The 18,029-nt window shown below is 54.1% G+C and overlaps 1 protein-coding gene across 2 annotated transcripts in view; it reads left to right on the forward strand.

Annotated features, from left to right (window-relative positions):
- Nucleotides 1–300: 300 nt before the first annotated feature.
- The window catches only part of UNC5B (unc-5 netrin receptor B), a gene marked incomplete at both ends in the record, with an annotated part of 78,207 nt that continues 60,478 nt past the window's right edge, over nt 301–18,029 (forward strand). For both annotated transcript variants that reach the window (XM_080694675.1, XM_080694676.1), the window contains one exon: nt 301–379. In XM_080694675.1, coding sequence (XP_080550801.1) covers nt 301–379 — 79 coding nt within the window. The remainder of the gene's footprint in view (nt 380–18,029) is intronic.

Genomic DNA, 18,029 nt, shown 5'->3' on the forward strand with positions numbered 1-18,029 from the left:
TGCAACTTCGCAGCCAAGGCGCGGGAGCCCGGGGGGCGCTCAGAACCCCGGCGCCGCGGGAGCGCAGAGGGGCGCGCCGGAGCCTGGCTCCCGAGCAGGCGCCCGCACCCATCGCCCCGAGCGCCCGGCGGCCCTCCGCGCAGCGTGGCTGCCGCTGCCCCCACGGAGGGCACGGGCTGGCGCGGCCGGGCGCCCGGGAGGACGGCGAGGAAGAGGCGGCGGCGGCGGAGACGGCGGCGGCGAGGCTGGGGCCAGGGAGAGAGCCCCGGGGGAGAGGCGCCCGACCCGGGCTGCGGGAGCATGTGGGCCCGGAGCGGAGCGCGGGGCGCGCTGCTGCTGGCGCTGCTGCTGTGCTGGGACCCGAGACTGAGCCGAGCAGGTAGGCAGCGATCGGGCATCGGGGTGGGGACGAGAGACCCCTGCTGCTCCCTGCGCCCAATCCCAAAGTTGGGGTGGTTCTCGGCCGAGTCGGTGCGCACGAGGAAAGCTGCAGGGTGCCGGAGTTAGGAGGTAGGTTTCTCTGTCCCATCAAAGTGGGCGATGCCGCAGCCGACTCACCGGGGCACTGGCCATGGGGTTTAGCGTAAGCTGGAGGCTCCCTGCTCCCGCCTGGAAGGGATCGCTTCTTTTCCTTTGAATCGGTGTCTGATTCGGGGCTGACCCTCTGCGAGCATCCGCCTTCAGGGTACCCCTGTGTCCCAGCGTGTGCTTGGTGAGGGCAAGAGGAAGAACTGTCGCTCCATGGGCCAGGTGTGCGCTCGCCGCCGTTCGCCTACAACTTCCTAGTCCAGGTCCCAGCTCGCCCAGGCTCCTACGCGCTGCACCGACAGGAATCTGCGGACCAGAGGGAGGCCGCGAGAGTCCTAGGGAACTCGGGTAGCGCTGGTCCTGCCGGGCCACAGAGGGAGGCCGGATTGGGTTTGGGCTATTAAGGAAGGAGGGGCCGAAACTGCACGTGCGGCTTTCGGGAGATGTGGGGCTCGAGGTTCGGAAGGTTGCTGTTTTATTTTTTCCTTTTTCCTGAATGTTGAAGTATGTGTTGGAAGAGGTCTGGGGTGTGCTGTGCCCCTGCCGAGTTTTCTTTTAAATGGGTCACTAACATTCTTGCTGTCAGGGAGCACACCAGACCAGGTGCGCTTGCCTCCGTACGGCACCTATTCCAGAACCAGGAGGATGGCTGAAGGATTGGTGGGCTCCTGATTTAAAAATCTCTAACCTGCCTCTCCCGCGTGGATGCATACATGTCTCGCTCGCCCTGTGGCTGGTCAAGGCATCGCTGAGCCGCGTTTTGCGGTTTTGCGCGTATTGAAGCAAACCTCTGTAGTACCTTATGGAAAGCAGGTGGACTGACCCGGCCGCCGGGCACCTGGACTCCCGGAGCGCGGTGGGGGCGGAGTGGGCAACCTGCTACGAGTCCTCTTTGAGTTGAGTCTGAGAATCGGCAGGAAAACTGGAGCAAAAAGTGGACGAGATGACGCAGGCCCCCTCCCCCCTTCCGCTGCGATGTTGACATCCGCTCCTCTTCCCTCTCCCCCTCCAGAAGCCGAAGATCCCTCACTCTGGAATTAATGATTCCCACGGCCAGGAGTGAGAGCTTGGTTCGAGCACATCCTCCACTTTTTTTTTTCTTCCAAGCTGTACTGTAAAGTTACGACACAATCATTTGATCCGAGTTAATTATGATTTGGGCAGACTCTGGTATTTAAAGCAGTGTTTTGAAGTTGGAAGGTAATGATGGGGAAGGGGGAGGAAGGCTGCTGAATGACCAACCTTGCTTTAAAGAGTGCATTTAGGTGTGGGAGTGCTGGATTGGGGTGTTGGCTTCTGGTTTGAGGGTGTTTGAGCAGGTGATTGAAGGGTAGGGTGAAGTCTCTGTAAATGGCAGTTGGGCAGGGTTCCGTCTTGGGAAGCTTTTTCTGTACCAGCAGGGCAGTAGGATCAGGAATAAATACCAAGGTTACTGAGGGTGGGGACTCAGTTAGGAGAAAGACAATACTGGTGGGCCTGGAGTTCTCCGGGTGGGTGGGCTGGGCCGGGAAGACTAGGGTTAGCCTGCTTTTCCAGTTTAACAAAGCATCCAGCCCCCACCTTCCCCAGAAGAAACCCCAGGCCCAGGGCTTTGATGGATTTGGGCATGAACGATGCCCAGCCAGAAATGGCCTTTAATACCGGGCTTTGATTTCTCACCAGCGAGCAGAAGCAGTGTTAGAATTGTGCTCATTACTTAGCACAGCAGGGGCTGCCTGCCCACCAGCCTGGAGAGGGGCCAACTAGTGAGGTGGGCCTGCAGCCTTCCCTGTGCCGGGAATGTGCTGCCCTCTCTTTGGGGAGGAGAACATGCTCCTTCCTCCCACACAACCATTCTCTTCAATGCCATGGCACAGAGCATCTTTCTTTCAGAATGTTCTTTTTTTTTTCCCCCAATGGAACTCTAATGAGTCCCATTTCACTGATGGGGAAAACCAAGGCCAGAGTGTTGGCTTTCCCCAAATCCTGCCACACAGATCACAGACTTGTGTGCAGGGCTTCTGTCTAGTACCCAGACTGATTTAAGCCACACTAGACCCCTTCTTCCATCCTCATCTACCCAGCTGCCATGAGTGTCCTGCCCAGATGCGGCAGGGGAAGCTGTCCCTATAGAGGGCTCTTTCCTGGGGATGTATGTCCAAGCTCCCTTGAAATGGCAGGTACCTCTCTCCTCTCTTTCCCACCCATCCCCAGAGAATATGGCAGCAAGCTCCTTTTACAGCAGGGAGAATTTTTTTAACCATAAAGTTTGGTGGTGGAGAAATCAAAACAGGAACCATAAAACCTCAGACCCTTAGAAGAGGATGTCAGCAAGTGACTGACTAAGTGGGGGCCACTTCAAAGGCTCTGGGTGGCCCTGGGAATCTCTTTTCCCCCACCCCCTTCCTGAAGTTTTTAATGAGCCCTTCCCTGGCCTCTGGCCTGGATGGTTGAAAAGGAGCTAAAGTGTCTTGATCATACTTCTTTTAAGGTGCAATTAAAATCAAAATCGGATCTTTGCTAGTGTCTCTGCTTAGTGTGCGTGTATGTGTGTGCAGGGCCAGTCCTCATCTCCCTCTACACTAGAGCAAGCACCCATCTCACTTAAACAAATGGAAAATCAAGTGTCTTAATGGGTTTTCTCATTAATAGGAAAGTACCAGGCAGGGAAGGAATTTCTCTTGTAATCCCTATCCTCAGGCTCCGTCCCCTCCCCCTCACCCAGCAGGGAATTTTGTGGCTCAAGACAAAACAATTCCCCTGTTTCCAATCCACTTGCTTAACTCAGAAGCTTTGGGACAGGCCCAAGGTCACTTTGGGATTCTGGGGCAGAATCAGAGTTTGAACTCAGACCTCGCACACATCAGTCTAGGGCTTCTTTCCTCTTCCTTCCCGTCTGAAGACGCTTAGTCCTTGATTTGGGCTGAGATGCTGAAATTGAGACACCACCTAAGGCAGGCAGCTAAAGATAAAGATTGCTTTGCTGGCTGGGTTTGACTAGGACTTATAGCAGGGTGGGGGAAGGAGGGTCCTTTGGGAGCTGGCACCCACTAGGGTGGAACAGGGCAAGGCCAAAGGTCAGGCACAGGCCAGGCTGAGACCTGGCAAGTTTCCAAAGGTGGATCCACCCTCCCCACCCCACCCTCTCCCCAGCATTGATCTTAGCAGTTGTCCGGACCTGGGGAGGGTAAAACCAGTGGTAAGCCAAGCTTTCTGGGTGGGCGGGGCTAGACCTTCGAATTTTAGACGTCTGCCCATTTGTATATTTGGACTTTTACTTGCTATCTTGACACTTTGGGGGCTCATGCCTTCTCCTGCCCACTTTCATGTGGAGTTTCTACTGGACAGAAAGGACTGTGGCCCCTTTCCTGTCTATCAGATCCAAGATGAGGTCTGCCCTCCACGCTTCCCCAGAGACACAGAGGTTTCCAGGGAATGTTACAGTGAGGATGGGTTTGGGGCACACTGGACCCCTTCCATCTCCATCTCCAGAGTTGGAGAGCATAGTTAGTGATTCTGAATGGACCCTCCCACCCCCGCTGCTGGCTATAATACTGTACACAGCTTGCATGGACCCCACTGAGCCTAGCAGGAAAGGGCTAGGTCCTGGACTGGGCCTTGGGATTGGTGGCCCTGGGCCCTGAGAATCTGCTGCCTGGGCAGATGACCCTCAAGGGAAAGGGAGGAGAAAGGCTGCCCAGGCCTGAGCTGGCAGGCACCTCTGCCGCGCTCCTTCTCTCCCTCCCCCTCCACTAGTATCCTAAACAGCTTCCACAAATGGAGTCATTAAAGCTGCGAAGGCAAAATGAAACCAAACAAGTGCATTCTGTGCTTCTGGGTTTTTTTTTTTTTTTTTTTTTTTTTTTTTTTTTTAGGGAATTTGAAATACCCTAATTAGAATAATACAAGGAGAGAGTCAGGGCTCCTGGAGTCCGGGCTGGGTCGGCCCTCCAGCTTCTTCTGACCTGCCTTCGCTCTAGGTGGGGGGCTCCGGAATTTCCCTGGCCCGAGGCGTGTTGTGGGGCGGGGCCAGCAGGGGAGCACCACCTTCGGCTTTCCGGGAGGGTACTGAAGTTGGACGGGAGCTGAAGCTCTTCGCTGGGAGTTGGCTGACTCGCGGGATGGGAACTCCAGCCCAGAGCCGCGCAGTCGCTGCGCCCCAGGGCCGACAAGCCCGGGCGAGCCACAGGTCCCCGCGGCGCCCCTTTCTCTGGGCTCCGGTCTTCGGCGATGCTAATGGCAGCGAAAACATTTGCTGAAGTGCAGGCATTAATCAGCCGCTTCCCCCGCCCCCACCGCTTTTGTTTCCTCTCGCTTCTCTCGCGAAGCGCCAGGCTGCTAGAAGCTCCCGAATGTGCCCTTCCCGACAAAGCCGCCTGATTAGCATCTCCTGCGCAGCCTGGGGGCTGGATTGGGCGCCGCGCACCGCGCAGTCACCTGGTGTCGGTGGCGACGCGGCGCTCTCGGTGCCCGGCTCCCGCCCCTCTCTTCTTCGCCACCTTCCAGCCCCAGCCCAGCTAAATCGGTCCCGCTGCAGCCCGGGGAACTCTAGCGCCACGGAGGAGCGAGTGAGACCCCTCCTCTTTCTCTCTGAACTGGCGCCCCCCACCCACCCGCCCTTGCAACTTCCCCAGCGCGACTCTGGGCTCTTGGGAAAGGAGACCTTGTGGGTGTGTGTACTAAGGAGTGTGTGGTGGGGGCGGGGGGGGGGGTTGAGGATGCCTCTTAGGAGATGGGAGGAGCAGAGAGCTATCTGGCTTTGGGTGCCAGTGTGTGTGTGTGTGTGTGTGTGTGTGCGTGTGTGTGTGTGTGTGTAAGTGTGCAGGGGATGTTGCAAGGTGGCTGTGTCAGGGTTTGAGGTTCTGCATATGAGGATGTCTGGTGTATGCAGCTGTGTGTGTGTCTGTGTGTGTGTTTGGGTATGTGGGGGTGTGCAGGGTATGGTTCTGTTTGGGTATAAATAGGTGCGTGTAATTCGGGGACACTGAGTCACCACCAGGCTTGGGAGGCTCCATGATTCCTCCTCTGGATGGGACCCCCCCCCCCCAGCCATTTGCCCTTGGGCACCAGGGCTGTGAGCAGGGCTTGGCCCAGGAGTTCAGGTGCTGCTGTTGGGATGGCAGTATGCCTTCCCCTGCCGAGAACCCATGGGACAGGCCCTCCAGCAGGTGTGTCTTGGTGCTTTAGAGAAACAAGGAAGGTTGGCCACAAGTTCCTTAAGCCCTTCCAGGAATCCAGGCTACAGCCCCAGAAGGACAGGGGTCCCAGGCCCTGTGTCCCTGCAGTCTGCACCCAGCTTTTCCAGAGCAGCTGCAGGGGCTGTGATTTGGAAGTCTGCTCCCTGACCTGAGTCCTCTCAGGCTTCACCTCCTCTCCCCTGGAAAGGAGGGAGGTGGGGGTGAGGGCACCTGGAATTTCCTGGTAAAGGGGCCAGCAGAGTCTGAGTTAGTGGTCTCTATAGAAAAGCAGCATTCAGGCAGGTGTGCTGGGCCTGGGCTCTCAGTGGAAGCCACTGAAAGAGGACACACACATTGGACTCTACTGCCCTTTGGTCACAAAGGTCCTGCCCATACTAAGGACCTACAGGAAGGTCCTGGCCCCACCCATGTGCATACTGTCTTAGAGTTAGAAGCCATGTGGAAGTGGGACTCACTGGTCCCTGTAAGAGCACCACCAGGAGGAGGAGTAGAAGCCCACCTAGGAGGCCACACTGGGGCCCAGGGCAGCGGCCAGCCCTGGTCCTCTAGGAAGTCAGTATTTGTGGAGACGCTGATATCCTCCAGAAGAGCCTTCATGCCACACAAGGGTAACCGTGCATGCAGGGAAGCGCACAGGGGGAGTAAACTTCTCACCCTTGGGACTTCCTGGAGGCTGTGACATGAGCCAGGCCTTTTCAGTTTTTCTAAGAACATTTTCCTGGAGAGGATGGGATGGGGTTACCTGGCTGGCTGGGGCAAATGGACAGGGAACCGGTCCCAAGCTTTCACTCTTGGGAAATATGGCCCTATCAGCATCCACTCTGACTCCACCTTAGGGCAGTCACTGGACCCTCAGGCCACATTCGCTCCCAGCTTTTGGGTCCCACTGAATGGCTGTGTCCTCTCAGTTCCTGCTGGCCTGGGGACTAGGACCAGGGGCAAGAGTTTGAGACAGAAAGGATTCTTATTCTTAGATCCCTCTCAGTGGCTCCTGAAAATGGAGTGGGCCCAGCAAATACTTCTAAAGTACTAGGGGGTATCACATAGAGGTGGGGCCGTGGGAAGCCTTTCCTTGCCTTCTTCCAGCTCCTGAGCAGAGAAAGCAGCATGGGGGATGGCCTCCTCAGCCACTCTGTGCCAACCAAAGGGGGCTCATTTATCACAGCCCCTCTACAGACCCCTCCTCAAATAGGCCAATCAATCCCCAGGGCCCCAGCTGCCACTGCAGAGTGGTGCATGGTGTGACCAGCTGGGATTTTGAGGTTTGAGATTAGTGTAGACTCCGGTCACCACTAACTCAGTAGCCAGGGGTGGGGGGATGGCTCACCTAACTGCGATGTGCCTCAGTTTCCTTGTCTGTCAAATGAGGGTAATAACATCTTCATAGGGTTTCTTTGAGGATCGTGTGACTAATGTACAATAAAGCCCTTCGAACAGTGCCCAGCACACAGTGACCACTCGGGCTGTGGCCACGCACCTATTCTGTACCTGAGGTGCAGAATCCTCTTCCTCCAGAGAAGCAGGGGTGGCCAGTGGTGGTGAAGGAGGGGCAGGGAGGCTCAGGCCCAGTGGCCCAGCAGCTCCTAGCCTAAGAGTTGAGACTGATTCTTGCCCCTCCCTTGCAGTGTGACCTTGGGCAAGTGCCTTGCCTCCTCTGGGTCCAGGTTGGTTGGTTTCCCTCTCTATAAGTTGAACCTTGGAAGGCTGAGCCTTGAGGGGAGGTAAGAGGCCAATGATCCTTAAGAGCTGCAGGCTTTCTGTCTGGTTCTATCCGGTGAGGCCCCAGCAGCCACACAGAGGTAGCTGAGGCCCAGAATCACTTGTGTTTACCGAGGCCCTTCCGGAAAGTCAATATATCGACTGGAATGCCCTTGTGCACATTACGTGGCCCTGGTCTCTCTCTCTCTCAAGCCATAAATCACCCTCTGAGACTTCAGTCCCTTTTTCCTGCTCCATAAGCATCTCCTGCTTCAGAGAGCAAGAGCCCCAGATGCCAGGTGGAGCCCAGAGGCAGAGAAGGACCCTTGGGCAGAGGCAGCTCGGTCTCCCCACCAAAGCGTGAGGGGGCCCTGCAGAGGGTGTGGTTGAACAGGCTGCCCAGGCCCGCCCTCGTGCCACTCAGGGATGAGGGAAGGCTGATTTCAGGGTGGGAGCTGAGCATTCCTGTCCTCACATGGGATATTGGAACCCCAGCCCGGTTCTAAAACTCACTGGCCCCAGAAGTCTTGTTTTACCAGATGATGGACCAGATGGCACACACGCATTCCTTCACTCTGCACAAGTGCTGGGCTCTGGGGTCAGAGATGGATAGAGCTTTGGTTCCACCCTTGAAGGATTGACGGGCTTTGTGTCCCTTCTTGAGTGAGCCTTGGCAGTCAGAGGACTTGAGTTCAAATGTTGCCTGCACCACTGTCTGGCTGTGTGTCTCAGAGCAAGCTGCTGAGCCTCTCTGAGCTTTCGTTTCTTTACCTGTGAAATGCAGTAGTAATAGCATCCGTCTCATCAGATTGTTGTAGGGATGAACGGGATAATGCATGATGTGCTCAGATCCTAAGGTGCTCAGTAACACTGGCTGTCATCACCATTATCATGAGTACCAAGTGGGACAACACTGCTGTTCACAGGAGACTCCGGCGGTCAGGGAAGGCTTCCTGGAGGAGGGAAGGATAGCGCTTGACCAGCCCTTGCAGGATAAGCAGAGGTTGGGCAAACAGAGAGGGAGGGCGGGGTTGGCAGGGGCGGGTCCGTGAAGGTGTGGGTGGGAGGTCTGGTACTTCTACCCAGGACATGAACTCCATTTTCAGCTGCTGGCCCGGATCTGATCATCTAGTAAAATAAGACTTCTGGGCCCAGGGCTTTCTTCTCAATACTGGAAAGAGCCTGAAGTTTTGGAATTGAAAGGACTTGAATCTTCCCCAGTACCTGGGTCAGGTATCTCCACCTTTCGCCCCTCAGCTTTCCTCCAGAGACAGGCCTGCGGGACCACCTTTCTGTAGGCGTGGTGACACCTGAGTGGGGTTCCATGAGTGGGGCTCCATTGATTACCACCGTCCTCCCTCCTCCTACCCCATCCGCTGACCCCTGCCATGGCTGGGCCTAGCTCTCCCCCTGCACTTTTCTGGTCAGGAGAACAAGAGGACAGAGGGTCCCCCTTGGCAGCTTCCAGGTTGGCCAGAGGACCAGGGGAAGGGGCAGGAAGAGGAGAGGGGCTGTGTTTTCTGTTCCCTGTCCCCACCCTGGCCGCTTGGTCCCTAGGAATCACCAGGTCTGGGAGGAGCATTTGCTGCTGCCTTCCCAGGAGCCTGCGACCCCCCAGAAGCCCCAAGCGGTGTCTGGAGGCTGCAGGAGACACAACCCAGGGAAAGCAACCCTGTAATGTGATCAGAGGCACCCACGCGCATCCGCCCAGCCTAGGGCCTGGGCACTGGGCACCCATGCAAGATGCAGAGCTTACAAGAAGTTGAGTCAGAAATGCCAGGAAAGTTGTTCCCGGCCCCTCCCCCACCCCACCTTCCCCTGTTCTGGGACACAGCAGGGCAGAGGGAAATTCAGAGATAGAGAGACCTGGAGTGGGCTGGGGTCTGTCATATGGGGTCGCCTGGCACCCTTTTCCGTCCTTGTCATAAGCCAGGGTCCTAGGGATGGGAGGCAGAAAGGGTGGAAACCACCAGGTTGTAGGAGAAGAAAAGGGGAGGGACACCCAGTGACTATTGAGGCAGGGTCTGATTTTGCTCTCCTGCATGTCTGGCTTCAGCACAATGCCACGCACAGGGAAGATGCTCTGGAGATGCAGGAGGATGAGTCAGAGCCCCCCAGGTAGTAAAGTCTTTGTTCCTTAAATCTAGGGGAGCCACAAGGAATTAACCAAGTTTTATAGTCAAACATCCTCTACCCCTTTGTGTGAAGAAAGCAGGCCGTGACGTGACACTTGCTGGGCTGCTATACTTTGTACTTAAATTGCAAGGTGGCCCTGCATGGTCCAGGCCCCTTTAAAATGTTTGTTTCCTACTTGCATGCCCAAGACAGCTGATCATTGCTAGTGTTCCAAAGAGTACCCTGCAACCAGTAAGCAGGTGTGGGCTGCAAGGGTATATTTGAGGCCTGTGGCCAGGGCTGACTGCAGGCCCCTGCCCTCCACGGCAACAGCCACCAGGTCCTCAGCAGAAACAGGGCTTGGTGTAAGAGAACCGTTCTGGCCTCAGGGTCTGGCTGCACCAGGCTCCACATCTAACATGAGTGTTCAGGAAGCATCCCCAGGCCCTTGGCAGGAGCGGCACTCAGCCTGGCCCTGCTACTGCCCTCACAGCTGGGCACCTGCTGGTCCTGCCAGGAGCCCCTGCCACACGCTGATATGGAATTCCTGCCTGGCAGCCTGCTGGGCACAGTGACCCCCGCTGCAAATTTGATCTGGCCCCACAGTTTCCAGCTGGTTCCTCTCACTTCTGTACACATGCACCCACGCACGCACACACGAAAAAGTTAAGAGTTGAGAATTGGGGAATTGCGGAGCCTGGAATCTGATCCCAGCCAGGAAGCTAATTATGCTGGGTGGCACTGGGCTGGTCTCCCTCTCCCTCTCTGAGCTCTATCTGTTCAAATGAACAGAGTCCACCCTGGAACTGTGTGGTTACGTGTATAGGGATAGTTGCTTCTCACCCAGGAAGGGAATCTACCCACAGATGGCTTTCCCCCTTCTAATTCTGCTTGACATGGGAGCAGAAGACATGAGGTGGCATGGGTCATCCCAGGACTCCTGAGAGTCCTTCCAGCCACCAGAGACCACACAGGCACTGTGGGGTGGTTCAGGATGGCCGAGAAGGTTATCTGGGGGTTATCAGCGAGAGGAGAACCTGCAATGTCATAGGAATTTGGAAAGATCTCTGGACTAGGTGGCCGGAAGCTTTGGCTTTCAAGCCAAGTTTGTCTCTATGGGATAGGCAAAACCATCATCCTCTTCGAACCTCAGTTTACCTATCAACAAAAGAAACCTATGAAGCTGAATACCAGGCAGGGCCAAAGGGGAAAACACCCAGAGAGGGCTTTGAAAACTGCCCTCCAAACTCCTGGTGCTGAGATCTGACATGGCCAGAGGCTGATGGAGCGGGGCCGTCACCCCAGGGGCCGTGCCAGCCTTCTGAGTCCTGGTGGCCGGGGCTGTGAGGAGGGGCTCCTGCGGTCCTCTCCCTGGCTGGAGCCAGCGCCCTGGTGGGTGGGCCCTGGCTTCTCCTGTGCCTGGCTGGCCTTGGCTTGTTTAGCCAACTGACGATTTGGGCCACGTCCCATCCCTCCCTGTGCTCCTGTCCCCTACCGTGTGCCCTGCACTCCAGGGCAGAGGAGGCCCGGGCGCCACGTCAGGGAAGGTTAGTGTCAGAGCCTGTTGGACCCTGGCTGAGCATGCACACCATCTGCTGTGCCCAGTAGAAGTTACATAAGCCTCGGCCTGCTGCCCGTTCTTAGAAAACGGAGCAGGGCGGATCAGAAGGCAGGGCAGAGCTTGAGTCTCTGTGCTTTCTTTTCTCCTGCCCCACCAGGTCCCTGAACAAGTTTTCATTCTTCAGGTTGCTCACACTCCCTCCAGAGCCTGAGACACTCTAGGGCTGAGGCAGTGAGGCTGAAGTGGGAGGGTTTGTGATGGGCCTGCAGGCTCCAGGTCATCCACAGAGTTGGCTTGCTGACAGTACACCTGGCCAGCAGCATCTTACCGGCCCCTCACACCATTTCTGTGTTGAGTCCGGGAAGGGCTAAGGACCACTCATGCCTCTGCAAAGTAAGGATAGAGACCCTTCCTTACTCCTAGTTCCTAGAGAGGTAGTCCCCTTCCCATGTCTGGTCAGCATTTGGATGACTTTAAAAACCAGCCAGATCATGCTGTTCACATATCATTAGGGTTCCTGGAATCACTGAGACTCAAGGTCCAGTCCCACCTCTTCATTTGCTAGCAGTGTGTTGACCAGGCTGCCTCACCATCCTTGTTCTCAGTTTCCTCATCTGAGAAATGGGAGTGGCAAAGCCGACTTTGCCTAGCCCTCTGTGGACTGAATCACGTCATTCCTATAGAGGACAGAGAAAAGCTTCCGCAGTCGTGGCTCTGATCATTGGTATCTAATTCCTTTTTCTCTCAAATACTACATCCTCATAAAATATCTGATTTATTCCAGGTGTGCAAGGCTGGCTCAAAATTAATCCATCCATATTGATAACAAAGGCCATATTAATATCACAAGCCATTATTAATGAGCCTAAGGAAATAAAATCATAATTATTTCCAAATAGGCTGAAAAAATTCTATACCCATCTCGGGCTACATTCTATACCCATCCATTGTGTAAGCACTCAAGAAGTTAAGGAATGCTTTTTAGCACGATGAATATAGCCCTCATACCAGCAGTGTCTTATCTAAGGGGGAAACACTACAGGTATTTCCATTAAGATCAGAAATAGATGGATACACACCATCTCTCCTAGAGGCATTAAACAGGAAGAATCAATTAGAAGCATAAACAAAGCTTAAAGAACAAGTAAAACTATGCCTACCAGATAGTAAAACATTTTATACAGCCTCTGTGATTTAAACCATGGGGCATGGTTCATAAGTTGCCAAGTGGGCCAAAGATAGTAGAAAGTCCAGAGTCAGACCCAAACCTGTGTGGAAATGTAGCATATGACACAGGCAGTGTGTCAGATCACTGGGGCGAAAAGAGCTTTTAATAGATGGTGCGGCCATTTGGAAAAAGGTAAAATTTGGTGCATAGCTCACACCATACGGAGAAGTAAGCTCCATGTGGATTAGCGAACATAACTGTCAACAGCGACACAGCTGCTGAGTGAAAACATGGGTGCGTTCTTCTTTCACTTTGGGTAGCAAGAGGCTTTCTACTGATGACTCAAAATCCAGACAGGAAGATGAAAGATTGATCACTTTTACATAAACTTAAAATATATACATATATATTTTTACCAAAAAATAAAAAAAACCCACACTAAATACCTTAAACAAAGTCAAAAGACTGGACTGGGAATGTAGCTCAGTGGTAGACCACATGCTTAGCATATGTGAGGCCCTGGGTTCAGTCCCTAGCACCACCAAAAAAAAAAAAAAAAAAAAAGTTAAAACATTATGTATTTGAAAACAGGCTGGTATCTCTGATGTATAAAGTATTCTTAAACATTAAGGAACAAAGGATTAAAACCTAATAAGGTGGGGTGGGGAAGCAGCCAATTCGCAAAATAAGATGTAACGATGACTTTCACACTCAGAATTAGAGAAATGCAAATCCTAAACACTCTGAGACACCATTTCTCACTTAGACTGGAAGACATTATACACCGTGACCAGGTGGTTCTTCAGCTGGGGAGGAGCAGGTGACGGGCACCCCAGACATCACTGGTGGGAAGGCAAATGGGTAGAACCCTTTGGTCAGAAGACTTGGCAGTAACAAAACTACATACCTACTTACCTTTCAACTCCGCAGCCCCACTGCTAGCATTCTTCCCTGAAGATTTCTCTTTCTTCAACACAAAAATACATCTACATGTAGTTATTCACTGTAGTATTGGGAATCACCCAATACTACATACAGGAGTGCCTCAGACAGGAGTGGTACCGTGCAGTGGTTAAAAAAAAGGAATCCTGAAGCTCTCCAGGCACTGATGCACTGATACAGAGAGACGGACTTGCAGGACATGCTGACCAGGGGAAGAAGCAAGGCACACACACACATTGCCTCTCCTGTGAGAAAGATGGGGCTAGAAGATAGCCCTTCCCAGTTGCTGTTAATGGCAACATTCACAAAACAATTCGCTTATTCCCCCTCCCCCCAGTGCTAGAGATCAAAACCAAGGCTTAATAAATGCCAGGCAAGCACCACACCACTGAGCTACCCTGCCCCCTGCCCTGTTAGTGGCCTCTTGAAAGCATCCCACTTCCTCCTGGGATGTCCCTCCCCACTCTGCTCATAAATGGAAACCTAGGGGCAGGTTCTCCATGCCGCCCCCGCAGGAGCCTCCCTGCCCATCCTGTGTGCTGGTGCCTGCTTCGTGGTTGAGCACATTCCTTCCACCCCCTGAAGTCAATTTCCTCTTCTGTAAAATGGGAATAACAAGTCCCATGTCAGTCACTTCACGGATGGGAAGGGAGATTGATATCACAATTAATCCATGTGGGTGAGAAGGCTTTGCTCAATGTGGAATAAAATTTGAATTGTCATTTACCTAGGGGGTCTGCAGGCTGCCTGTTGGGCCTGCAAGAAGTCTTAGATCCTGCTTTTCCAGTCCTTCCTATCTCTATTATAATACAGCCATTTCCATTAAGATCAATAATAGATTCTCTCTCACACATGCACACACATATGCACACACATGCACTGGCATGTGTGCTGCTGCTCTATAGAGCTGGAGATGATGCTGAAGTGGGCACTTCATAGCTAGCCTCTTGACCCTGAGGGTCTATCCACCTGTCTCCACCTGTGTGCCAGGTGTGTCGCGGGCCCTCCAGGGCCTGGCTCCCTCCCACTGGAGCTTGAACACAAAAGGGACACCTGCCAGGCCTGCTCTGCCCACGTGGGCCATTTCACACTTAGTGTCTCATATAGTCCTTGGGAAGAGGTTAAGTCTTAACAGACAGAGCAAAGCAGGGCTCAGGAAAGTGAAACAAACTATTCCAGTCTCCCAGCTTTTGGCTCCAGAGCCCAGTCCAGGCTTAACCTTGATCTGGGACTCCACATTCAAGTGCTCCTTCCACCAGCCAACCCTGTGTCCACTCCCTGAGGCAGGGGCCAGGTCTTCTTCCCCATGTGCCTACCTCCATGTCCTAGGAAGTGCTAGATTGTGGGTGGTTACTTGTGGAATTATCAGGTGCTACATGAACAGAATAACTTGGAATTGTCTTGTGAAATGCAGACTCCTGCATGGTGCAGTTGTGGCTTCAGTAAAGAGCTTTCTATTGGTGGATGAAAAGGGTTCCCACTGGCTGATCCCAACCAGCATCAGTCAGCCTCTTTGCCATTTTAAGGATTGGTCATTTGAGAGTGTATGTTCCCTCGGGTGTGTGGGGGGCAATCTTAGCCTTGGGGCTGGGTCAGCGGGGCCAGGAGGGAAGGGCTAAGCAAGACCTCAGCACCTATACAGGCCTGCTGAGGGCATGGCTGCTGGAGGTCCAGCTCCATGTCTGAGAACTCTGTCTACCAGTCAGTAAGTCGTTTATTACACCCTGGACAGTGTCCTCCACCCCCGCCCTGGGTTCTGGGAGCTTGCAGAGGGAGGGGCAGGGCCACTGAGGGTATATCCTCTTGATGGAGAGGGCCCACTGGAAGCCTGGAGTCTACCACTCTCCCTCTTTCCCACATTGCCCACTGGACCGGAGCATCGCCCCATGCCCCCACGGCCCTGATTTCTGCTGGAACTAGTGGGTGGAACAGCAACTCCCATTTGGGGCATGTCTGTCTCACTTCCCTGGACTTCCTTTCCAAGGTTCCTTCTAGGAAATTATAGTACTTATGGGCAGGTCTTGGAGCCTCCTGGAACCATTGCCTGGCCCATCCAAGCAAGGGGTACTTGAAGGCCCTCTTCCCCTTGGCTTGGGTAAGAACTGGCATGAGAATCAGTAAGTTTAGCCTATAGGGGATTATGAGGAGCCTTGGGGCTGTAGCTCTGATCTTTCAGAGTGGGGGCAAATGGCTCAGAGCCGGAAGCTGGCAACCCCACTGTTCAGCAAAGTGGAGGCCAGGCAGGCTGGAACCCCACCCTGGGTTGCACCATGAAGGTGGAAATTGGAGCTGAGCCAGAGCAGACTAGTGGGCATGTTAGCAATCAATTTCAGTGGTCCGTCCACTGAGCGACCTGGTCACCCAGCTTGCCCCTTCTGGACATGAACACTGCAAAGGTGGCCAGCCACTGTCTCTCTACCAACTCTGGCCTCTGTGCACATCAGGTGTCTGACCCTGGGTCTGTGGGCCACCCGTTCCATCCCCAGAGTTTGTCAGTCTCTCCCATGGGATGCTCACATGGGTAGACAGCCGGGACCCAGCCTTCCCTATAGGGGAAATTCCAGATCCCACCAAATCCCAGATTGCATGGCCTTATCTGGCACCATTCTGTCTGGCTTTTGATGGGCTTCTCCTATAAGAGGAAAAGCCTCCCCACCCTCAGAGACTGTGAAGGGAGGTGGTGGGGTTCCCCCACCTTCCCACCACCCCAGCTCCCTGGGTGTGTTGCAGGCCTGTACCCTGGCTGGAACACAGGTTGTTTACACAGAGCAGCTAGAGTCAGGGATGGGGGGGAGGGATAGAAAACAATGGGCATGACCTCAGCAAGCAGCAATGACCATGACACCATCCTGTTTAACCCTTTCAGAGCTGAGTTCCCTCATCAAAGCTGATCAGTTCCTCTCTGAGCCTCAGTTTCTCCAACTGTTGAAGGAGAGAATTGGACTAGCAAACTCAGGTTCCTTCCAGCTTTCCAGCTGGACACTACTAAGCCCAGCATCTTATAGAATTTCCTAGGAATAGAGGAAGAAGTGACCATGATGCCCGCTGGCCTCTCCTGAGCATCTCTTGTCCACCCAGGCACCCTGTAATTATGGCAAAGAAGCAGCAGGTGGCAAGAGTGTGGGCTTCACTTGTGGAGAGAGGTCCTCCACATGGGTGAAAATGCCGGTGTGGGTGCTCTCCCAGTAAACCTGTCATGGCTGGCTCCTTATCATCCAGGTCTCAGCTCAGAGCTCCCTCCTGAGAGAGGACCTCCCGGGGGGCTCCTGCCTCCTTCACTTCCCTCCTCGAATTACTTCCATCTGGAATCATGTTTGCAGACTTATCCTGGCTCCCGCTCTGGGAGAGCAGGGCCATGTCACTCATTTGGTAATGTATCCTGATACCCTGAGCAGTGTCCAGCTCAGAGTGGGCTCTATGAGCAGGTGCCCGGGCCATGTGTTCTCCAGAAGAGTCTCCTAGAGTCTGTGCACAATTCACATGCCCAGCCTTCTTCAAATGCTTCTGGATTTGGAGGTCTGGGCCAGGTTCCGGCCTGGGGATTTTAACAAAGCACCCCCTGGTAATTCTCTACATTAGGTGAGCAACTGGACCACCTGGCACCTAGGTTCACCCAGAGATTCTGATTTAACTGGTGGTGAGGTTGGGCCTGGGTGTTGGGGCCTCTCAAGAGTTCCTTCCGTGGTCTTGTTGGGCAGCTGAGGCCGAGGACCCCAGAGTTGTGTGATTCTCAGAAAGCCCCACAAAGTTAAGTCACCTTGTTCTACATGGCCAGCTGGATTCCCCAGTAGGGTAACCTCTTTGCCAAACTCTCTTAGGAAACTGCCCCACTTGACCTTTGTAGATGAGTAGTGAGTGTCACCAGGGCCCAGTGGCTCCTCTCATGACTTCCCAGGAATGGCTGGGCACCAGCCTCCCAGCACCTCCTTTTCCTGGCAAGATAGCTGAGCTGTGTTGGAACCTGTCTCTTCTCCTCCCCTGATAGCACACGGTTTTAAATAAGATCTTCATTTACCAGAAGTTCACACCACAGCGTATGTGTTATATGAGAAGCAGCAATCTCGTGTTCATGGGGGATGCTGTTGTGAGCCGCAGTTGGGGAGCTGGAGAAGAAGCCATTGCAGGGGTGCACGAGGAAGGAGGAGCTTGCAGAACCTGAGCTGGCAGCCCGGCCCAGCCCTGGCAGTGCCAGGCTCCTCTTGGCTCAGCATGTGGCTGATGGGGGAGGTGCCACCGCGCTGTGAGCTGACCTCAGGCTGCTGGAAGGCTTGGAGCCTGGAGCCGGATGGGCCTATGATGTCACCATGAGTTCCGCCAGTTGGCTCCCCCAGCATTGCTCTGGGTCATTTACATGTCTTCAGCTGGTTAACAAGGGGCTCTTGCTGCTGATTTATTAGTTGCCTCCCGCCTTGCCTTGGAAACCATGATAAGGAAGGGATTTGGTGAACATGGATGGATCTCAGTCCCTGTCCTGCCTGTCTTCTTTCCACTCAGCCCTGCACAGTCCAGTCACACAGGACTTACAGTTCCCCCAGGACTCTGCAGTTTGCCAACCAGGCTGTGAAGTAGACATGATCACCTTGCTGTGCAAAAGAGGAAACTGAGGCAGGAGGAATTGGAGTATCTCGGACACAGAGCGGTGACGTCACAGCAGTATATCTGCCAGCTTTGCCTGCATCTGGTTGGGGACTGTGGACAGGTCACAGTCACTTCTGAATGTGTTCTGGGGTGTTTTCTCTCCCTGCTATTTATCTGTTCCAATGGCCTACGAGCAGAGAGATGATGGATGGAGGACTAGTGTGCCCTGTGACTTTGAGCTAGGCCATTTCTGCCTTCGACC

Source organism: Muscardinus avellanarius (genome assembly GCF_963383645.1).
Source record: "Muscardinus avellanarius genome assembly, chromosome: 4".
NCBI classification, from domain to species: Eukaryota; Metazoa; Chordata; class Mammalia; order Rodentia; family Gliridae; genus Muscardinus; species Muscardinus avellanarius.